We start from the raw sequence: 24,977 nt of genomic DNA, 5'->3' as shown, positions 1-24,977 counted from the left end.
TATTTATAGAGACATTTTATAGTATCACCAAGACAAAGACATAATCACCAATAGAATAAAACTAAAGAGCAATACTATTTCCACTATTGTCAGACATCATAATTTCAAAATGTCACCTTTTAATAAAAAGTAATTCTTGATTAAAACCTGCATGACAGCTATAAAGGTGAGATTATGTTCAGTTTACCTCTAAGGACTCCTTCAAGTCTACAGCAGAAACTGCATCCTCTTCTTCATCATCAGTCAACTGGTCCTGGGAACAGTAGTGAGTGCTATAAGCAGAATGCTCTTCAATTGCTTCCAGCCAGTTCTGAAATAATCCAAGGATTTAAATTAAAGTGAAAGGCATTTTTACTCCAAAGAGTATAGAGACTGCATGTTGATGATATGTAAAACTGCATGTTGATGATATGTAAAACATGAAATTTACATGAAGGAAATAAATATTATGGCTCAAAATTCAAATGATGCTATCTCTTATCCATGACATGTCTGGTTAAAAAATTTTCCCAATATATATTTTAAAATATCATCTATAAGTTTACATATTCACTAATACTCAAATACACTACAGAAATTAAATAATAAGTGATTTTTAAACTTAGAATAACAGGTTCTTAGCACTGTAAGTTATTACCTAATAATAGAGCCCAACTTTACTATCTTATCAAACTATAAGTACAAGAAACTAAGATCATTTTGAGGTAGCCAACAATTGCCCTTATGCCTTAACTTACAATATTTTTTTTAAAAGCTTGATTTTACAAAAAGAATGTTTGGCCTATAATACATGTCTATTTTCTTATAGTATTACTTAGGGTCAAATCTTACCATTTTATGAAATGTTGAGGCAGTCATGGATTGGATTGTTTAAAACTCTTTGCAGGGCCCAAGTTAACTACTTTGGAAAACAGGTTCTTTTCATTCTTTATGGGATTTACCAAAAGAAATTTAAAAAAAAAGATCTATCAACACTGCTTTGATTTGAAAAAATACAGACTTTTTATTAAATGATATACCATGAATTTCAATCAGGAGAATTCCAATTTTCTCCTGTATTATTGGTCAACTAACCACAAAGTAGTCTATACTGTAATTAGTCTCAGAACACATGGCTGTAGTCCATGTTCTATGATTCATACATTGCATGGCCTTGGGAAATACCCTTAATCCTATATTCTTCAGTTTTCCCACTTATAAATTAAGGGGTATATTAAATAATCATTTAATCTTTGCTAATTCATCATAAGCCAAGTTTTTAAAGCTTCATGTAACTGTTCCCATTAAAACTATAATCAACATCTTAGATATTAATACTGAATCTATATTTTCACTCATCTTTAAACACCATGTTTTATGAAAAATAAATTAACCCATAAAATTACCTCTCTTGATTGCTTTAGGCTATTCTTAGGAACCCTGAAGCCATGAATAGTGTCATCGAAGCATTTAATAAAGAAGAGGCAGCTATCAGTGGATTTCACCTTGTAAAGAAATCAGTAAGACAACATTCATTCATGCATACATAATATTTAAAGTATTAATGTGGCTTAATAACATCCAATTGAACAATATAAAACACTAATAAAAATTGTGGAAAATACTGATACATTAGGTATATCAAATGCACTGTAGCTTTATCAAATCTGTCTTTCTCACTCTTAATTCCTCAAGGTAAATATTTTTTAGAAACTTCATTTATTTATTTTTATGTGGCACTGAGGATCGAATCCAGGGCCTTGCATGTGCTAGACAAGTGCTCTACTGCTGAGCCATAATCCCAGCCCCTTCCCAAGATAAATATTTATAGTTCATTGGGTGTGTAGCTTTAGTTCTATTCTTTCTGTTAAGTATAACCTGGTAGGCATTTGGGCTGTAAAATCCTATATATACTACAGCTCCAATTTCTTCTTCATGCACTCTCTTGAATGTTTTGTTTGTACTGAGTGTAGAAAATGTTTAAGCTGAATGTAAAAGAATGAGTAGTTAGATAACGTTGTTAAAGAAGGGGAAGGGAAAGAGGATAGAAGAAATTAGGAAAAATTTTTAAATATAAGAGCTGGAAAAGAAGAAGGATATTTAAGAATGGGAAAGAGAAGACTTCTGCTTCTAGACCCTATAAGTAACTGCCTTCCTCCCTGCACAAAACAACTACAAAAGCATTTTGTAACCCCCACTCCCATAGACACACAACAAAAAGCAACCACATAAAGAAACTGTGACCAACCACTAACAGACTAATAAGGAACACAAGCTCTTGGAAGAAAAGGAATGAGAAGCTATGGAAATTAGTCTCTCCCCACCCCAACACTGGTGTTTCTCCTGGCTAAGTGAAGTTCCTGTGTTATGTGAAGCAACAAGAGTACATGTGGAACAACCAGTTTTTCTGTGGAACAACCAGTTTTTCTTTCTTTGGGAATTAATAAAACAAGCTGGAACTGCAAACATTAGAGAAAAAAAGAGAATCCCCCAAGAGAGAGGCAGGATGTATCTATTCATATATCTAACTCATCCATAAACCACACATGCAGGAAAAGATTTAAAGCAGCTCATATAAAAAAAGCTTACCCAAACTTGCACTGGAACTGCTGAGGCAAGAAAAAGACTAGTAAAGGAGAAAACATTCAACAAAAAAATATCAGAATCCAGAATCTCCAGAGCTTATCATTGATAATATTAAGGATACAATCCAAAATTTGCTGAAAAATGAGGAAGCAAGAAAGTAGAACACAGTTACAAAAGAAAATCTAATTAAAAAGCAGAATTTAGGGCTGGGGTTGTGGCTCAGTGGTAAAGTGTTAGCCTCGCACATGTGAGGCACTGGGTGTGATCCTCAGCACCACATAAAAATAAATAAAGATATTAAAAAAAAAGCTGTTCTTATTTTAAAAAAAGCAAAATTTGTCAGAATGGACAATATAAACCAAAATGTATATTATCAGATTGGCTCAAAGTAAATGGATAGAATAAGAGACGTTATTGCAAACAATTAGGCCAGAGTGGTCATATTAATATCAGACAAAATAAGATTTTGAAACAAAAAGTGTTATAAGGGATAAAGATGGCTAATGTATAATGTCAATTAAGAAAACAATCATAAATATGAGTGTGATCCATAACAGGGCAAGAAATTTACAATTCCACAAGCATAGTTGGAGATTTTAACACCTCTCTCAGCAACTGACATAAGAGCTAGCTAAAAACTGAAAAACAACTGGGTGTGGTGGCGCATGCCTATAATCCTAGCAGTTTAGGAGGCTGAGGCAGGACGACCGCAAATTCAAAGTCAGCTTCAGCCATTTAGTGAGACCCTAAGCAACTTGGCAATACCCTGTCTCAAAAGTTTTAAAAAGGCTGAGGATGTGGCTCAGTGGTTAAGCACCATGCGTTCAATCCCTCTTAACCAAAACAAAAAACTACCTCAGCAGCAATCAGGAAAGGCCAACATCACAGCATATGAGGTCTACTTACTTTTGGGGACAAGCAAAAAACTCACAAATGAGCCAGAAATTTAAAATCTCTTAAAAATATGCTTTAAAAAATAGCCAGACATGGTGGTGCACACCTATATTCCCAATAACTTGAGAGGTTGAGTCAGGAAGAAAGCAAGTTTGAGGCCAGCCTTAGCAACTTAGCAAGACTCTGAGCAACTTAGTGAGACCCTGACTCAAAATAAAAAATAAAAAGGGCTGGGGATGTGGCTCAGGGGTAAAGCACTACTGGGTTCAATCCCCAATACAGAAATAAATAAGTAAGTAAGTATATTTTTAACAAACTGGACAAGGCAATACAATAAGTTATCAAATAGGAAGCATCAATAGAAACAAGTTATAAAAAAGAACCAAATGGAAATCCTGAAGTTGAAAGTCACCAATAATTGAAATGAAGAGTTCACTAAGAGAATCAACAGAAGATTTGAGATGGCAAAAAAAGAATCACGAAAGTAGAAGATAGATCAATCTGAAGAACAGAATGGAAAAAATAATAAACACTAACTCAGAAAACTATAGGTTGTTATGTGTACTAATAATCAACTGGAATCACAGAAGATCATGGAAAGAAGAGGTTGAAAATATCTCTGAAGCAAAAATGTTGAAAATTTTCCAAGTTTGATGAAAATGTTAAATCTATATTCCCAAGAAGCTTAATAATTCTCTATATGTTAAGTCCAGAGAGATTTACACTTAGAAAGATCTTAGCCAAATTGTTGAAAGACAGAGAAAATCTGAAAAGTAGCAATAAATAAAAATGACTCATCAAATGAGAAACAATAGAGGCCAGAGGTAGGAAGGGGGAAAAAATTCCAAGTGCTGAAAAAAAACTTCTATCTTGCAAAACTGGTGTTCTGAAACAAAGAGAAAATAAGCAAAAACAGAATTCCTTGTTGTGAACAGGCAAACCTTACATGAAAGTGTAAAGGAGGTCTGTTAGGCTGAAAATGACCCCAAGCAAGAAATAAAGAGCAGGGGTAAAGGTAACTGCACAAGTGATTATAAAGAGTATAAACATATTTTCATCAACTGATTTCAAATAACATAGTAGTTATAAAATAAATACAGTAAAATTAAAAAGTGGTACACCAATAATATTTCTAATTTGCAGAAACAGAAGAGCAGAAAAACATAAATGTAGTAATAACAAAACAGTAAATATAAATCCAACCATATCAATAACAGCATTAAGTGTAAATTCATTAAACATTCTAATCACAAGGCAGAGATCATTAGATTAAAATAGAAGAAACCACTATATACTACCAACAAAAGATAGGCTTTAGATTCAAAGACACAAATAGATGTAAAAGATTGAAAAGACACAGTCATGTATCACATAATGAAGTATCAATCAGCAACAGGATATGATGTTGGTCCCAAAAGACTATATGGCCAGTAATGCAACAATCTTGGTTCGTGTAAACACACCCCGTGATGTTCACAATGATACAATCACCCAAAGAGACATTACTCAGACTGTATCTCCAGTCCTTAAATAATTAATGATTGTACTATGTGACCATGTGAGAGCTGAAGTGATTGCGGTGATTATTTAGGGGGAGTGAGTTTGTCCCCACTGAACTCATGTATCGAAGTCTCAACCACAATGAGACTGTATTTGAATCTTGTGGACATTATGTTCAGTGGAATAAGCCCATCATAAAAGAACACATATTGTACGATTTCACTTACATGAGATATCTAGAGTAGTCAGAATCATAGAGATAGAAAGCAGAATGGGGGCTGCCAGAGGCTTCGCAGAGTGTATGTGGGGGGATGGCTACAGGCATTAGTGTTTAATGGATATAGCATCAGTTCTGTGGAATGGATGATGTTCACAGCATCACAACAATGTAAGCATACTTAATGCCACTAAGCTATACACTCAAAAACAATTAAGTTCTACATTATATGCATTTTACAATTTTTTTTTTATTTTGGGGATTGAACCCAAGTCTTTCTGCATGAGGCAAATGCTCTACCATTGAGCTACATTCCTAGCCCCACAATTTTTAAAATAGTAATTTATAGTTATACACTCCTACATAAGAAAAAAAGATCTCAATAATCTAAGTTTCTAAGGAAACTGGAAAGAGGGTAGAGCCTGCTTTATTGAAGTCACTCAATCGAATGCCCATTAGCTTGCATTGATTTATGATTCACAGATGTAGGCTTTATCAGACAATTATACAAAAAAATACAAAGTTTTAAACAAAGTGAGGCATAACATGGCAGAACATAATCAATTCCACTGAAGATAAAGGCCAAGAAATTTAAAAAGTACAAAGGGTTAACTTATGCAAAAAATGTAAGAATGAGAATAAAGGACCCTACTGAACAAAAACCTTTGCATTAAATAGATGAATCGAGGGCAGGAACAGAAGACATTTCACCAACAGAAGGAAAAAAACATTAGATGGATAAGATTACAGAGGTTCACTGGCTCTCTGGTTTCATGTCAAGGGAGGCTGGGGTATGAGGGCACTGAAGGGACCAGGTTCTTGGACCTCCAGGGTGTACTGTAGGGCAGGGGACTAAGCTAAAAACAAGCCACACTCATCCCACCAAGGGAGTCCCACTGGTCCTGAGAGAGTTTGCACAGAGAAAGGCAGGTGGTATGATAGACAGACAGACTGGTATGGTAATGCTGGCAACCCTAATGGACTTAAAGCCAGAAACAAGAAAGTATGTCTGGGCTTGAGACAGATCAGTCTCTAAAGAGGAAAACCTGCTTATTCTCGTGGCTAGTAAAACAGCTGGAAGTGAATAGAGAGAACCTAAGACTGCTGATTTTGACATAGGCTTTTAATTCTTCTTTAATACAAAAAAAAAAAAAACCTTCTAGCATCTAGATTCATCTAGATTCATGAAGACACCCACACCAACCAAATGTTAAAAGCTCTACATAGATGTTTTTGGATCACCCATTTTTCACATCACAATATGTGGAGATAAAAACTGATTATATACATTTTTTTTCCAAAACAGATTCCACATCTTTAATTTTTCTCAAATTAAATACATACAAGCACTTTCGAGGCCATTGCATAGAATCTCAAGATTTTACAGTTTGGGGCAATCATTTGTGGAACTGATTTCACAGTATGTGCAAAGATGCATATCTCATCTTACCGTACATACTGCTTGAGTGAGGTGTTTGCATCCCTGGCGATAAATATTATGGACTGCATCAGGCCTTCAAAATAATCAAGACAAAAGCAAGAGATAAGTGAAAAAATGTAAGGTTTCAAATTTATATACTGAAAGTTAATAAGTGTAAAGATTATAATACTTACTGTTTCCTATACCATGAAAGGACTCCATGTTCTAACACTACCCAGAATAATCTCCAGCCAAAAAATCTTGAACTCTAAAGGAGAAATGACAAAGATTTCCCAAGCTGACATATACTTGATTGATAAAAAGTAATTAGGTTCTAACAGTTTTGTCTGAGTCTTCATCCAGACAGTAGTACAGAACATTAAAAAACATTCAAACATGAACTGAGATACTAAGTGTAGTAACAAAAACATAACACTTCAAGGTGACAGGAACAGAAGAAATGCTACACTGGTGAAATCAATGAGGAGTACATTTATGGTTACTGGTCAGGAATATTTATGAAAATATACCAGCTGTGCACTTCAAAAACAATTTCCTCAAATTTGTTTATAAATATCTAATAGAAAAAAATTATCCTAATTTTATATAAGCACACATGAACATAAATATATAAAAGGATTGCTTGCAACTGTAAAAGAAATTATGTGCTATAATGTGGTTCATCCTAAAAGTAATTCCTAAGCACAAAGAAGTTTTTAGAACCAAAAGAATTTCATGTGTGAACCCTGTAATGATTCAAATATTAATTTTTCCCAAGTCCTCCATGGTTTGATGTTCATAACAAAAATAATACTGTAATTCTATAGTTTAGTGAGAAAAAAGTACTCTTCCAATTCCTTTTTTGTAGATTCTTATAACAATGGATAACAATCAGGTGAAGCTACTTGAAGTCCAAAGTGTAAAAATCACTTACATTTTAAGACACAAGAATTACCAAATCACATATACAGATGCTCCTCAACTTACAATGAACTTATAGCCCAATAAGTCTATCACAAGTTGAAAATACTGTAAAGTCAAAAATACATTTAAGGGCTAGGGGTATAGCTCAATGGCAGAGCACTTGCCCAATATGTGCAGGGCCCTGGATTCCATCCCCATCAACACACACACACACACACACACAGTGGGGGGGACATGACACTTAATACACATAACCTACCCCAATATCACAGCTTAGCTAAGCCCACCTTAAATATGCTCAGAACATTTTCATTAACCTTTGGTTGGGCAATATAATTTACTACAAAGCCCATTTTATAGTAAAGTATTAAATATCTCATGTACACACAGAGATGGGCATTTTGTAGTAACAATGGGATTCAAAAACAAAACATGTTGAAGTCATAGCTCAGGGCAGAGTATATAGTTAGCATGGACAAGGCCCTGGGTTTGATCTCCAACTCTGCAAAAAAAAAAATAAATAAATAAATTTAAAAAACAACAAACACAGTTTCCAAAACTGCTGGCAACAAGGCACCCAGTATAGTCTTGCTTGCTTCCCCTCATAATCACAAGGATGACTAGGAGCTGCAGCATGTCACCGATGCCCCAGCAGCCCAGAAAAAGAGCAAAATCCAAAGTATGGTTCCTATTGAATACAAATCCTTTCCATATAAAGTTGAAAAAGGGCAAATCAATCCAGTTAATCAAGAACCAGCTGTACTTCAGAAATGACTGAAAAATTTTTAAGAGAAATGAAGAATTTAAGATTTTTCTTTTTTTTTTTTTTTTGGTATCAGGGATTGAACTGGGGGAGCTTAACCACTGAGCTATATTCCCAGTTCCAAGACCTTTTCATGTTTTATTTTGAGACAGAGTCTTGCCAGGTTGCTGAGGCTGACCTTAAACTTGGGATCCTCCTGCCTCAGCCTCCCAAGCAGCTGAGATTACAGGCGAGAGCCAAAGCATCCACATCAGTTTTTCATTCATTTATTTTTTTATTTTTTGGTACCAGGGATTGAATTCAGGGGCACTCAACCACTGAGCCACATCCCCAGCCCTGTTTTGTATTTTATTTAGAGACAGGGTCTCACTGAGTTGCTTAGCAACCCTTGCTTTTGCTGTGCTGGCTTTGAACTCACAATCCTCCTGCCTCCCAAACTACTGGGATTACAGGTGTGCACCACCATACCCGGCTCAGAATTTCATTCCTTTTTAAGACTTGGTAATATTTCATTGTATGCATTTACCACATTTTGTGTTCTCAATTCGACTACTGATAGACCTAAGCAGTTGCCACCTTTGGGCTACTGTGAATGATGCTGCGATGAACATTTGCACACAATTAAATTTTAATTCCTCTTTGAAATTCCTTTAGCACATAGCCATGAATGGAATTTCTGGTCATATGAAAATTCTGTTTAATTTTTGGAGAAACTGTGAAGCTGTTTTCCACAGTGTCTGTACCATTGGACATTCCCACCAGTGCACAAGGGTTCCAACTTCTTCACATCCTTATCTAAACTTGTTCTTTTCCATTTTTGTTGTTTTGTTTTATAGTCATCCTAGTAGGTATGCCCAGCACAATTTGATCCTTAGAATCTGAGCAGAAACTTTCACAAGCAGCAATGTGAAAGAAGAAGGAGACTGACCATTTTGGATTTGAAAATACACTGACACACCAGGTTCAATGGCAGTGGCCTATAATCCCAGGAACTTGGGAGGCTAAAGCAGGGGGATTGCAAGTTCAAGGCCAGCCTCAGCAACTTAGCAAGACCCTGTCTCAAATTTTTAAAAAATTTTCTAAAATTAAAAAAAAAAACAGCTGGTGATGCAGCTCAGTAGTGGAGCATCCCTAGTACCAAAAAGAAAAAAGACACTGATGCCACCATTTTAAGGAGTTTAATCTAGGTCAGCTTTAACTATAGATGTTTACTGGCGGTCTCATTTTATGTCCTGTGCCATAAAGAGGGGGCAGTGGGGACATAAAAGTTATAGAGAGCCTCCTCACTTATAAAGATGTTAACTGGTTCCTGTTAAGGGACAACATCAAGTAAATTGATGAGTTACTCATAGGTGGCAATAAAGTATGGACATGTAACAATCAATATATTCTATACCTCATCTGTAAGGAAGTTTTCTGGAGTTGAAGACAAATATCAGGGGACAAAATTCAATCTCTGAAACAACTCGGTAAGGCTCAAATTAACATTCACTTTTCGAACTCCCAGCCCTCATATCAACCCAAAATCACATTACAGCCAATCATGTTGATTCCCTCTTCAATGAGAAAATAAAAGCAATTACAGTGGAACCCTCAGATCTCTTCTTCACGGACTGCCCCCTGTCTCAAGAGAGACCCCCACATCTTTTTCAGGACCACCTGTCCCTTGGGGCTTGCCCTCCCAGTGGTGCCAGGTCCCCTAGGCTCTCCTATCCTTTCTTTCTGACATCTTCCTTTTGAGGCCACAAACACCTTTCCTTCACTAAACTATTGAAACCCAATGTTTCTACTGGAGAACCCCTGACATAGTGAGCGTAGAGCAAAAGAGGACTCCCCATGGCAGAATGAGGTCTGGAAACTAAAAAGGAAGAGCAATAAAGCAATAGATCCAGAAATGGAGTTGGAGGCGAAGGTGGATGATTGGAGGAGGAAATTTAAAAAGCTATATGAACTTACCTTCCAGAGAGGACCTTCATATCGTTTCAAGGTTTTGTAGATGACCTATCAAAAATATGTTTTGTTAAAAATGCATCTATATATTTCAATATTTTAGAAAAAAAATTCTAAAATTATTATGTACATTTAAACCATTATTACATACCTTGTTACCAACAAGAATATGTTTCATCTCAGCACCCTGGGCAAGGTCAAGAGGTTTCTGTTCTGTATAAAATACAAGGGGAAAAAGCCACAATGAGCTCAATTGTACTATAAAGTTGATGCTGCAACTGCAATTGAAGCATCATCATTCTTCCATCAACTACACTACCCCATTTCTACCACCCTACTCTCCTCTGCAAAACAATCACCTATCAGAAGTTGCCATCTCAATTCTTTAGGGTCTCATTTTTAGCAGCTACTAACCCAGCAAATCAGATTAACTTCAGAATACTCTGAGATCTGTCAAGCTTTTTGGTCTTAAATCACCATTTTCCAAGATGGCTGTAACAAATTACCACAAACTACCAAATTATATTGTTATATTTATTTATAATATGTTTATAATATGCCAAATTATATTGTGCATGTATGAATATGTAACAATGAATACCACTAGTAAAAAATAAAAAAAATTAAGTTACACAGTTTAAAACAATATGAACAGATAATAATTTAGCTATTTAAACATTGTATAAATTTAAATCATTACTTAGCCCTTTTATAAACTGCAAACACTTGACATGTATTGGAAACTTTTTGTATACATTGCTTTCTTTTTTGTGGTGAGGGAAAGTACTAGGGATTAAACACAGGGGTGCTTAACCACTGAGCCATCTCTCTATCCCTTTTTATTTTATTTTTTAAAATTTTAGGACAAGGTCTTGCTAAGTTGCTTAGGGCCTCACTAAGTTGCTGAGGCAGATTTGAACTTGAGATCCTCCTGTCTAAGCCTCCCAAATTACTGGGATTATAGACATATGCCAACACGCATCAAACATTTCTTTTCAAGAGAGTCTATTTATGTGTCATTCGCCACTGTAGGCACTGGGGATTCAGAAGTGAACACTAAACAAAAATGGGATAGGAGGATAGGAAAAGAACAGAAATAAGGAAAGAATGTTAATGATTTAAAAAGACATATCAGGCAATGAACTATATTATGCCAAGATTTTTTAAATGACAGATTTGACAGATTGGATGGGATATTTTAGATTGGAGGTTGAGGGACATACCTGGGAAGACCTTTCTAGGAAGGGATATTTATACTGAAAAGAAGGAGTGAGCTTCATGAAAACAGAGTGGAAAGGCATTCCAGCAAAGAGAAGAGCTAATGCAAAGGACTTCAGGGAGGCAGAAATGAATTAGTGGGCAAGAGATAAAGTTAAAAAGGCTATACCATACAAGGGCTTTACATGCCAGACATTTGTGAGACAGTATAAAAAAACAGAGTTTTAATCTAAATATGATAGGAAGCCACCACAGGGTTTCAAATAAAAGAGTAAGATGATCTGACTTATGTTTAAACTGTCAAAGTGAGTTTGAGCTATTTCATAATGGTAAGAAATTACCAGGCTGGGGTTGTGGCTCAGCAGTAGAGCGCTCACCTAGAACACATGAAGCCTTGGGTTCGATCCTCAGCACCACATAAAAATAAGTAAATAAAATAAAGGTATTGTGTCCAACTACAACTAAAAACTAAATATTTTAAAAAGAAATTACCATATTAATAGGATGCTATTGTGCTTCTGTTAATAACTCTGATAAAAATTCACATACCATACAATTTACTAATTAAAGGTACACAATTAAATAGTTTTTAATATGTTCAGAGTTGTACTACCATCATGTAATTTTTAAAGGAGTGCTTAGCTATATTTGACACACTGAAATATTTACAGATGAAATGGCATACTATCTGGAACTGCCTTAAAATAATCCAGGTTGTAGGACAAGATATAAGGAGAGCAGCCATTACTGAGAATTCCTGAAGGAGAATGAGGCACATATCAATTAATTATACTATTCTAGTTTTTAAGTTTTAAGAATCTCCATCACAATATTTTTTAAAAGGTCACTGTAGAGGCTGGGTGGAAAATGGCTTATACACATGAGTAAGAGAAAAATCAGAGACTAGTGGTGACTCCAATAATGCTGGTCAAAGGCAGTGGTGGTTTGGACTAGACATTCAGAATTCAAAGAGATGGTCTTTAATATAGAGAAGCATATGGGTTTGGGATTTATTTTAGAGTCAATTTATAGAACTGCTAATGTATAAAGCTGGAACTAATAAAAATTATTTCTTTGTGAGGAAAAAATATTTTTAAACATTAACCAAGAAATTAATCAGTCTAGTTTTTCTAACTACCAAATAGAAAGATGACTTATAAAGGTCTGCAATTCAGTGTTATTTTCACTCTACCTTAGGGCACTTTTGAGAAACCATTCCTTTAGGCAGAGGGAAAGAAGATAATATTATTTCTATCATAAAATTCTGTCCTAATACCAAAAATAAATTCTTAACTCCTGCTAACTAGATGAAATCCCACGACAGAGCCTCATTTCTATACTCAATGTCTAAAGTACCTGACATACAATAAGAACTCAATGAAATATAATTTGAATTAAGCAAAATAACTTCGCTACCTATATGAGCTCCATAACCAATCATTTCAAAAATGTATATTTCTTATTGACTGAGATAAGTAAAAAAGATGGAATATTTTAAACTTGCATGATATATATTTGTCCCTTAATGGGAAAATTCAATAGATTCCATTTCTCTCCAAATGAATTTCCACAGAATACAATTTTAATTAAATCCCAACTTTTTCAGGAACCTGAAAGAATAAACAAATAAGAAGGTCAAAAAAACCCTAAAAAATAAAGTAAGAGAGTGGGGCTCAGCAGCAGCACACTTGCCTGGCATGTGTGACACACTGGGTTCGATTCTCAGCACCTCATATAAATAAAGGAGAAACTTATTTTTTAAAAAAAGGAATAAGGGGAAAACTTACCAGACATTAAAACAATCATTAAAAGTAGAATACTGGGGCTGAGATTGTAGCTCAGCAGTAGAGTGCTTGCCTAGCATGTGTGAAGCACTAGGTTTAATCCTCAGCACCACATAAAAATAAATAAATAAAAATATTGTGCCCATCTACAACAAAAATATTTTTTAAATGTAATACTGGCAAAGGAAGAGACAATTAAAGAAAACAGGACATAAAAACAAATTTTTTTAAATTTCAAATATTTTTATTTATTTGTTCTAACTAGTTATACATGACAGCAGAATGCATTTTAACTCATCGTACACAAATGGAGCAGCACTTTTCATTTCTCTGGTTGTGCATGATGTAGAGTCGCACCATATGTGCAGTCATACATGTACGTAGGTAATGATGTCCATCTCATTTCAACATCTTTCCTGTGCTCATTCCCCCACCTCTTCCTTTCCTCTCCTTTGCCCAAAGTTTCCCCATCCATCCCATGCCCCTGCACCCATTGTGGATCAGCATCCACTTATCAGAGAGAGCATTCGACCTTTGGTTTTTGGGGATTGGCTTACTTTGCTTAGCATGATATTCTCCAAATCCATCCATTTTCATGCAAATGCCATAATTTGATTCTCTTTTAATGTTGAATAATATTCTATTTTGTATATATACCACAGTTGCTTTATCCATTCATCTACTGAAGGGCATCTAGGTTGGTTCCACAGTTTAGCTATAGTGAATTGGCAGTGTCAATATAGTATGCTGATTTTAAGTCCACTGGGTATAGACCGAGAAGTAGGATAGCTGGGTCAAATGGTGGTTCCATTCCAAGTTTTCTATGGAATCTCCATACTGCTTTCCAGAGTGGTTGCACCAATTTGCAGTGCCACCAGCAATGTACGAATGTACCTTTTTCTTCCACAGCCTTGCCAACACTTATTGTTGCTTGTATTCTTGATAATTGCCATTCTGACTGGAGTGAAATGAAATCTCAGTTTACTTTTAATTTTCACTTCTCTAACTCAATGGGGGGCATGAGGGAAGAATGCATTTCAACTCATTGTACACAAATGTAGCAGAATCATGCGATTGTTAGAAAAGTTGAATATTTTTTCATACATTTGTGATTGATTGTATATCTTCTTCTGAGAAGTGTCTGTTCAATTCCTTAGCCCATTTATTGATTGGGGTTTTTTTTTTTGGTGTTTTTTGAGTTTTTTATATATTCTAGAAATTGACGCTCTATCTGATGTGTGTGTAGTAAAGATGTTCTCCCATTCTGTGGGCTATCTCTTCACACTATTGATTGAAGAAGTTAAATTCTTAAAATGTATGAGAAAGATATGACATTAATGGAAAAGGAAAGATTACTTGATAAGGATATAAAATGATTAGCAATGTGGGACGCATATCAATTTTCATGCTCAAAACCCTAACCCATACTTGTAAAGGACCAAGCCCCTCATCATCCTCTGATATCACCTACTGCTCCCCAGCACATCCTGCCCTAGCAGATTCTTTTTCCTCAAATACACCAAAAGCTCCCTTCTCACGAATTTTGACAGTTGCTTTCCATGAATGTTCTTCTGCCAGATCCTCAGGGCTTAGTCCCTCTTCAGCTCTTTATTCAAAGTCACTGAAGAGAACCTTTCCATCCTTTCTAAAGGCAACAGCCCACTGCTATCACTCTCTATTCCTTTTTATTCTATTTCTATTTTTTTGGACCTTACTGCCTGATACCATGTATTCAGTTTTTGTCTATTACCTCCCATCAAAATACAAGCTCCAAGAGAACCAAGGGCACCGGCACACATCTGTGGTCCCAGCTACTCAATAGCAACCTTTTAATGTTTAAAGGGGAAGATTTTTTCAGTTGAGAATAGTATTTGTATGAAACCATGTGAAGACTTTAATAAAATGGTAAAAAAGATTTTAGGAATCATACTTTAACATCCATTTTTTTCAGTTTTGCGCCCACTTTAGTCCAAGCTTTTAGGGTTCCTCTGCTCCAATATTAAGGCAAGAAAACAACTTTAGCACTTAACTAATAATACTAAAATTATGTATACTGTGGCTTCTCACATTGCTGGATAATTCATGAAGCCCACTAGGGAAATCCTTTTCAGATGCCTAAACCGTCCTTTCATTCTTTTATATATTTACCTTTCAATGTTAAATGTATGTAAAATGCCATTAATCTTAAAAGGTATTCACAATTCTTCAGCTAGTATTATAATTCTTTTTTTAAAACTTTTTAAATTACCTTTATTTATTTGTTTTTAAGTGGTGCTGAAGATCGAACCCAGGGCCCCGGATGTGCTAGGTAAACGCTATACCGCTGAGCCACATTCTCAGCCCCACATCTTTCTACTTTTAGTATACATAAAAGTATTCATAAACAAAGTTATTTTAATGTTAAATATGGCTTTAAAGTTGAATTTGCTGTACAACTTAGCTATCCTTCTACAATTTGCTCTATTCAAAATTTAGCCATGCTGACACATGTAGCTCTAGTTTTATCTATTTTAGTATTATTCCAAGGACAATCCACAGTAGATTTAAGTAGCTAGGTTTCTATTTTAAGTAGATCTAAAATAAACATCATAGTATATACCCCTTTATCTTCATGTAATTTTTTTCCATGAGGATGAATTTTAATTTAGATTTAATGTCTCTCTCTGAAGCCTTTAATCACATGCTCATTTTCCCCTTCTTTAGTGAAGTATCTGAACCTTTCAAATTGGGTTGCTTACTTCCTATTGATTTATAAGGGGATTTTTATATAGCTTTAATACAAGTCTACTGTTGTAAGCACTTTCTGCCAATATTTTCTCCCGCATAGGAGCTATTTAACAGTACCTATTAAAAAGAAAAATATTAATTTTTACAAAGTCCAATTTAGCAATATTTCATTCATTTGGGAATCTCATATTTAGGAAAATTTTTGCCAAACCCTAAGTAAGATTTTCTGGATTTAAAAAAAAAATTTATGGGTTTAACCAGTTTTTTCATTTCTGTGATCCATTGAAAGCTAATTTTTATATCTGGCATGAGGTCAGGGTCAAGGGGCACTCTTTTGCATGCTGATATTCCATTTTTTCTAATACCACTTGTTGAAAAGTTTATCCTTTTCCAATGACTCCTTAACACTTCTGTCAAAATCCATTGACCATATATATGGATTGATTTATGGACTCTCTCCTGCTCCATTGATCTATGTTATCTATTTTTTGTATCAATACCACACTGTCCTAAAATAAGACTGTGTACATTTCCTAAGTCTTTTCCATTTACATATAAAAAATTTATGATCAATTTGTCAATTTGTATAAAAAAAGTATGCTGGAACTTTATTGGGATCACACTGAATCCTTAGATTAATTTGGGGACAACTGATTCCTCAACAATGCTAAGTCTTCTGATTCCTGAAAATAGTACACTCTTCCATTTATTTAAATTTTCTTATATTTCTCTCACCAATTTTCTGGGTTTTTTTCAGTGTACAAGTTTTGTACATTTTTCATCAAGTTTCTTAGTAAATATTTCATAAAATCATAATACTATTATAAATGGCTTGGGTTTTTTCAAGTTCAGTTTCTGAGTAGTATTGAAAAACATAATTGACCAAATAGCTAAGCTATGGAACCAATCCAGGTGCCCTTCAACAGATGAATAAAAATGTGGTATATATACATAATGGTAAATTACTTAGCCATCAAGAAGGAAGCTGGGCACGGTGGCACACACCTATAATCCTAGCAGCTTGGGAGGCAGAAGCAAGAGGATCATGAATTCAAAGACAGACTCAGCAACTTAGCAAGGCCCTAAGCAATCTAGTGAGATCTTGTGTGTAAAGAAAATATTTTTAAAAGGCTGGGGATATTGTTCAGTGGTTAAGCACCCCTGGGTTTGAGGAGGAGGAGGAGGAGAAGGAGGAGGAGGAGGAGGAGGAGGAGGAGGAGAATGAAATTATGGAATTTGCCAGTAAATGAATGGAATTGAAGACTATCATGCTAAGTGAAATAAGCCAATCCCAAAAACCTAAAGGCAGAATATTCTCTGATATGTCGATGCTAACACACAATAAGGGATTGAGGGGAAAAACAGAAGTTCAATGAATTAGACAAAGCGGAATGAAGGGTAAGGGGGGAGATGGGAATAGGAAAGACAGTAGAATGAATAAGACATAACTTTCCTATGTTCATACATGAATACATGACCAGTGTAATTCCACATCATGTTCAACCACAAGAATAGGATCCTAATTAGAATAAATTATACTTCAGGCATGGACAATATGTAAAAATACATAATACTGTCATGTATATATAAAAAGAACTAAAATATACATATAATTGATCTTTTTACATTGAACAATAGTTCACTATTAATATGGATGATCATAACAATCTGTGAGTAAAGACAGTTTTACTTTTTTCAATGACTTTACTCATTTTTCTTTATCACATTTGTTAGGAATTCCAGTGTAAGAATATGAATAATAGGAACAGAGGAGAGTAATTAACTCCATTACGGCCAAAAGTAGAGCCTCTCAATGTTTAAACATTGTAATGTGTATTGTATCTTTAAAGTACATGGAGTTTAATAATCAGTATGAAAAAGAGACATCTAAAATCACCTCTTTCTCATGGCTAGCCTATGTTCTTAGCATTCTTTAACCACTCAAAAAAATGCGCCTCTGGATCCAGAAGATGGCAGCGAAGGGAGTGCATCATCCCCGTGTACCGCATCACTGTGCGGGAGAATGACAAGTTAGAACGGCTAAAAGCTATCTTGTTAGGAATTTCCAGCAAAATTGGGGTGCTCAAAAACCTAGAGGAAGGATTTTCATCGCACGAGGATCAGCTACGGGGGCTCAAATGCGAGCGATTTGTCCGCACGGAGGGTCACGATGCTTATTCAGCAAATCACCCTGCGGCTACAGTCTGCCGCGTGAGCGCTGGGAAATGACAAGATAGCAATGCAAAGATACAGTGCTGCGGATTCTGTGGGCTCCTGCCAGCTGTGCAATCACTGTACTCAGTGCTGAATTCTGGGTTTGAGATGGGGAAGGAAGCAGTCCAATTCAGTTCTCCACACCGGTCAGACCACAGAGGAAGCCAGCGGCCACCATCTTGGAGAGCTGACGTCACCATCCCTGTTTTCGACTGATCGCAGCTCATTCAGCTATAGAACAGGTAATTTCAGGCTGCCATTCGCCTGCGTCTCACAGACAAATTACTCAGGATCATTGCTAAAGAACCCGAGGAAACTGCTTCTTGGAGCCTGCTCCTATCAGAACATATACCGAGCCCGGAGCGGCCGAATTCTGGCTCCCGGAACTGCTCTGGCCCAGGGCTAAAGAACCTGCGGAAACTGCTTCTCGGTCCGGGTCCTGCTGAATACTGTGGAGGTAAATACCAACCAAGCCATCATAGGCAGTGGCAACAGGATTGAGACGGGGCTTGTGAGGGCCGGTCAGGACTCACCCGTTGCTTTAGTCACCCAGCAAAGGAAATGAAATGCTGCCATTTGCATGGGATACCAACATGGCAGAGATCTGAGGTCATCAGAAAGCGGCGGAGGAGATAACTTCATTGATACCAGCGGCGACAGAAACAGTTGGTCTCCTGGTAAAGAAAGTGAGTCACATACACCCGAGTCTCTCTCATATTGTCATCAGGCCAGAGGAGCAGAGCAGACCCGCCGCCCGCGCCCGGAAAAGGCCCAGCGACCTGCCGGCGTGGTAGTCACGTCACCCCAATTGGAGTAGGGGCAGAGCAGAGCCGCAACCCGTGCCCGGAACAGGCCCAGCGACCCGCCGGCATGGTAGTCATGTCACTCCAATTGGAGTAGGGGCACAGCAGAGCCACCGCCCGCAGTGGGAACAGGCCCAGAAACCCACCAACGTGGTATACGTCACCCCAACTGGAGTAGGGGCCAAGCAGAACCACAGCCCGTGCCCGGAACAGGCCCAGCGACCCACCGGCGTGGCAGTCACGTCACCCCATTTGGAGTAGGGGCCGAGCAGAGCAGCAGCCCACATCCAGAACAGGCCCAATGACCCGCTGGTGTGGTACTCATGTCACCCCAATTGGAGTAGGGGCAGAACAGAGCCGACACCCGCGCCCACAAGGTAGGCAGACCTGCGACCGACCAGCGGATCAGGCCCAGCAGCCTGCTGGCGTGGTAGACACGTCACCCAAATTGGAGTAGGGGCAGAGCAGAGCCGCCGCCTGCGCCCGGAACAGGCCCAGCGACCCACCGGCGTGGTAGACATGTCACCCCAATTGGAGAAAGGGCAGAGCAGAGCTGCCACGAGCAGTATGAAAAGACAAGGAAAGAAAGGACCACAAGCAATGCAGGTCAACTCAACTTTAGAAGAGGTAATAGCTGCAACAGATGGAATGTCAGATAAAGAGTTCAGGATATACATGCTTCAGATGATCTAGAGTCTCAAGGAAGACATTAGACAGCAAAATCAGACAATGAAAGATCACTTTGAAAAGGAACTACATAAACAAATCCAGGAAGCAAATGATCAATTACACAAGGAGATAGAGGTAATAAAAAACAAACAATTAGAAATCCTAGAAATGCAGGAAGTAATAAGCCAACTAAAAAACTCAATTGAGAATACTACCAGCAGAGTAGATCACTTAGAAGATAGAACATTAGACAACGAAGACAAAGTATTTCAACTTGAAAAGAACATAGACAGCTCAGCAAGTCTGCTAAGAAACCATGAGCAGAACATCCAAGAATTATGGGATAACATAAAGAGACCAAATTAAGAGTCATTGGGATACAGGAAGGCATAGAGCTCCAAACCAAAGGAATAAACAATCTATTCAATGAAATAATGCGAGAAAACTTCCCAGACTTGAATGAGACAGAATCCCAAATCCTAGAAGCCTACAGGACGCCGAATGTGCAAAATCATAAGAGATCCACACCTAGACACATTATAATGAAGATGCCCAACATACAGAATAAGGAGAGAATTTTAAAAGCTACAAGAGAAAGGAAGCAGATTACATTTAGGGGTAAACCAATCAGGATAACAGCTGATCTTTCCACACAGACTCTGAAAGCTAGAAGATCCTGGAATAACATATTTCAAACACTGAAAGAAAATGGGTTCCAACCAAGAATCATGTATCCGGCGAAATTAAGCTTCAGGATGGAAGATGAAATTAAAACCTTCCACAATAAACAAAAGTTAAAAGAATTTGCAGCTAGAAAACCATCTCTTCGGGCTGGGGATGTGGCTCAAGAGGTAGCGCGCTCGCCTAGCATGCGTGCGGCCCGAGTTCGATCCTCAGCACCACATACAAAGATGTTGTGTCCGCGGAAAACTAAAAAAAATAAAATATTTAAAAAAAGAAAACCATCTCTTCAAAAAATCCTTGGCAAAACATTACAGGAAGAGGAAATGGAAAACAACAATGAAAACCAACAGTGGGAGGTAGGACAGGAAAGGGGGGAAAGTAATCAAAGAGGAAAATAAATCAGGTTTAGTAACATTAATAAACAAATATGGCTGGAAGAACAAACCACATCTCAATAATAACCCTAAATGTTAATGGCTTAAACTCACCAATTAAGAGACACAGGCTAGTTGAATGGATCACTAAACAAGATCCAACAATATGCTGCCTACAGGAGACTCATTTGATAGGAAAAGATATACATAGACTGAAGGTGAAAGGTTGGGAAAAATCATATCACTCATATGGACTGCGGAAACAAGCAGGAGTGTCCATACTCATATCAAATAAAATAGATTTCAAGCCAAAGTTAATCAAAAGGGATAAAGAGGGACACTACTTACTGCTCAAGGGAACCATACACCAACAAGATATAACAATCATAAATATATATGCCCCAAACAACGGTGCAGCTATGTTCATCAAGCAAACCCTTCTCAAGTTCAAGAGTCTAATAGACCACCATACAATAATCATGGGAGACTTCAATACACCTCTCTCACCACTGGACAGATCTTCCAAACAAAAGTTAAACAAGGAAACTATAGAACTCAATAACACAATTAACAACCTAGACTTAATTGACATATATAGAATTTACCACCCAACATCAAGCAGTTACACTTTTTTCTCAGCAGCACATGGATCCTTCTCAAAAATAGATCATATATTATGTCACAGGGCAACTCTTAGACAATATAAAGGAGTAGAGGGATCCAACATGGCGGCCGGCGAGCAGGCAGCATTTTCTATACCTCCGCAGTAACGGGATCAGAGAGACACATAAATACACTTGCATGGGACATGCTGAGGAACTTCTAACAATTTTCCACTGAAAGGAGACCTGCCGATAACTAGTAAGTCTGTGGGAGGGGTCAGTTGGTCCCAGGTGAGTGAATCTCCGCAACGCGGATCAGGGACACAATCCCGCCGGCCACCGCTGAACTGCAGCGAACATAGGAACCTACTGGGCCCCGCAGGCCTGAGTCTGTGAACTGACTCTAGCGGCTTGGTGCTAGGATCCACACTCCTAACACCCCACCCCACCCCCAGCCAGTTCGGAGCAAAGCGGACCAGGGACACAACCCCGCCGGCCGGCCACGGGCGGCGGCCAGACTGGGCCCCGCAGGCTTGAGTCTGTGAACGGCCTCTGGCGGTCCAGCGATAGGATCCACATTCCTACCACCCCACCCCCAGCCGGCTCGGTGCAACGCAGATCAGGGACACAATCCCGCCGGCCGCCGCTGAACTGCAGCGAACATAGGAACCTACTGGGCCCCGCAGGCCTGAGTCCCTGAACTGACTCTAGCGGCTTGGTGCTAGGATCCACACTCCTAACACCCCACCCCACCCCCAGCCAGTTCGGAGCAAAGCGGACCAGGGACACAATCCCGCCGGCCGCGGGCGGCGGCCAGACTGGGCCCCACAGGCTTGAGTCTGTGAACGGCCTCCGGCGGTCCAGCAATAGGATCCACATTCCTACCACCCCACCCCACCCCCAGCCGGCTCGGAGGCGGCCAGACCAGGCTCCGCAGGCCTGAGTCTGTGAACTGCCTCTAGCGGTTTGGCGCTAGGACTTTGGCAGCGCTTAGTGCTGAGTTCCAGCTTTGAGACAAAGGAGAGAAGTGGTCCAGTTGGGTTCCAGACACCGGTCGGACCACAGAGGAGGACAGCAGCCGCCATTTCGGAGAGATGATGTAATCATCCCCATGTTCTATTGATCTCAGCTCATCCAGCGACGGAACAGGTGATTTCAGGCTGGTAGTTAGTTGCCTGCGTCTAGCAGACAGATTTCTTGCTCAGGCTCGGGACTGGGGATCTTGTGGAGAATACTCCTAGAGGCTCATGCCTGGCAAAGCGTGTACCGGGCACTGAGCAGCTGGATTCTGGTTCCCGGGGCTAACCTGGCCCAGGTCTGAGGAAACTGCGGAGACTGCCGGTGGAGGCCAGCTCCAAGTGGAGCGTGCGCTGAGCTAGGGGCGACTGGGTTCTGACTCCCGGAACAGTTTTGGCCTGGGGCTAGGGAACCCGTGGGGGTCCCTCGCTGGAGCCAGCTCCCAGCGGAGAGTGTATCGAGATAGGAGAGGCGGGGTTCTGGCTACCGAAGCTGCTTTGACCCAAGGCTAGGGAACCAGCGGTGTCTGCTTCTCAGTCAGGGTCCTGTTGGGTGCTGTGGGGGCAGAGTGGAGCTTCCACCTGCACCCAGAGCAGGCCAAGTGACCCGCCGGCGTGGTAGCATGACACCCCAAACGCAGCTGGGTCTGAAGAGAGTAGCCGCCCACGCCTAGAATAGGACCAGCGACCCCGCGAAGCGGTAGCCAAGTAACCTCATTTGGAGTAGGGGCTGTGCAGAGCGGGCAGGCAGACCTGCGGCCCACTGGCAAGACAGGCCAGGTAGCTTGCCAGAGTGGTGGACACGTAACACCGAGGCAGTTGCGTCACACTGGTTGGAGTGGGGGCGGAGCAGGGTCGCCGCCCGGGTCCGGAGGGGGCCCAGCGACCCGTTGGAGAGGTAGTCAGGTACTCCCATTGGGAGTGGGGGCTGTGCAGAACTGTGACCCACCGGCCTAGAGGTATGCCAGCGTGGTAGACTCGTCACACCAATTGGAGTGGGGACCCAGCAGAGCCGCCACCCACATCCAGATCAGGACCTACGACCCCAGGGCGTGGTAGTTACGTTACCACAATTGGAGTGGGGGCAGAGCAAAGCCGCCTCCTGTGCCCGCAGGGGGGGCAGACCTGTGACCGATCAGCGTGATAGACAGACCACCATAATTAGAGGAGGAGCACAGCCACTACCCACCCTGCAAGGGAGACTTTCCAACTATACAAGAGCAACATAAACAAATAGGGGGTAAATTTCAAAAACACAACAGTTGCACCAAGCAGAAAGAAACGCGAGCAGTATGAAAAGACAAGGAAAGAAAGGACCACAAGCAATGCAGGTCAACTCAACTTTAGAAGAGGTAATAGCTGCAACAGATGGAATATCAGATAAAGAGTTCAGGATATATATGCTTCAGATGATCTGGAGTCTCAAGGAAGACATGAGACAGCAAAATCAGACAATGAAAGATCACATTGACAAACAAATCCAGGAAGTAAAAGATCAATTTCACAGGGAGATAGAAGTAATAAAAAACAAACAAATAGAAATTCTAGAAATGCAGGAAACAATAAACCAACTTAAAAACTCAATTGAGAATACTACCAGCAGAGTAGATCACTTAGAAGAGAGAACATCAGACAATGAAGACAAAGTATTTCAGCTGGAAAAGAACATAGACAGCTCAGCAAGTCTGCTAAGAAACCATGAGCAGAACATCCAAGAATTATGGGACAATATCAAAAGACCAAATTTAAGAGTCATTGGGATACAGGAAGGCACAGAGCTCCATGCCAAAGGAATAAACAGTCTATTCAGTGAAATAATACGAGAAAACTTCCCAGAATTGAAGATTGAGACAGAATCCCAAATCCTAGAAGCCTACAGGACGCCGAATGTGCAAAATCATAAGAGATCCACACCTAGACACATTATAATGAAGATGTCCAACATACAGAATAAGGAGAGAATTTTAAAAGCTGCAAGAGAAAGAAAGCAGATTACATTTAGGGGTAAACCAATCAGGATAACAGCTGATCTCTCAACACAGACTCTGAAAGCTAGAAGATCCTGGAATAACATATTTCAAACACTGAAAGACAATGGGCTCCAACCAGGAATCGTGTATCCGGCGAAATTAAGCTTCAGGTTAGAAGATGAAATTTAAACCTTCCACGATAAACAAAAGTTAAAAGAATTCGCAGCTAGAAAACCATCTCTTCAAAAAATCCTTGGCAAAACATTACAGGAAGAGGAAATGGAAAATAACATTGATAACCAACAATGGGAGGTAGGACAGTAAAGGGGGGAAAGTAGTCAAAGAGGATAACAAATCAGGTTTAGTAACATCAATAAACAAGTATGGATAGAAGAACAAACCATATCTCAATAATAACCCTAAATGTTAATGGCTTAAACTCACCAATTAAGAGACACAGGCTAGTAGAATGGATCACAAAACAAGACCCAACAATATGCTGTCTACAGGAGACGCATTTGATAGGAAAAGATATACATAGACTGAAGGTGAAAGGTTGGGAAAAAGCATATCACTCATATGGACCGCGGAAACAAGCAGGAGTGTCCATACTCATATCTAATAAAATAGATTTCAAGCCAAAGACAATCAAAAGGGATAAAGAAGGACACTTCATACTGCTC

At 38.9% G+C, this 24,977-nt stretch overlaps 1 protein-coding gene across 1 annotated transcript in view; it reads right to left on the bottom strand.

Moving 5' to 3' along the window:
- The window catches only part of Osbpl1a (oxysterol binding protein like 1A), a 218,075-nt gene that overhangs the window by 140,207 nt on the left and 52,891 nt on the right, over positions 1-24,977 (bottom strand). The window contains exons 8-13 of the mRNA XM_026388022.2: positions 10,385-10,446; positions 10,240-10,284; positions 6,791-6,864; positions 6,627-6,690; positions 1,386-1,484; positions 188-310 (exon numbers count right to left, since the gene is read on the bottom strand). Coding sequence (XP_026243807.2) covers positions 188-310; positions 1,386-1,484; positions 6,627-6,690; positions 6,791-6,864; positions 10,240-10,284; positions 10,385-10,446 — 467 coding nt within the window. The remainder of the gene's footprint in view (positions 1-187; positions 311-1,385; positions 1,485-6,626; positions 6,691-6,790; positions 6,865-10,239; positions 10,285-10,384; positions 10,447-24,977) is intronic.

Source organism: Urocitellus parryii, chromosome 13 (genome assembly GCF_045843805.1).
Source record: "Urocitellus parryii isolate mUroPar1 chromosome 13, mUroPar1.hap1, whole genome shotgun sequence".
Classification (NCBI taxonomy): domain Eukaryota; kingdom Metazoa; phylum Chordata; class Mammalia; order Rodentia; family Sciuridae; genus Urocitellus; species Urocitellus parryii.
The sequence above is the reverse complement of the archived record's forward strand: the minus strand, read 5'-3'. Positions and strand labels throughout refer to the sequence as shown.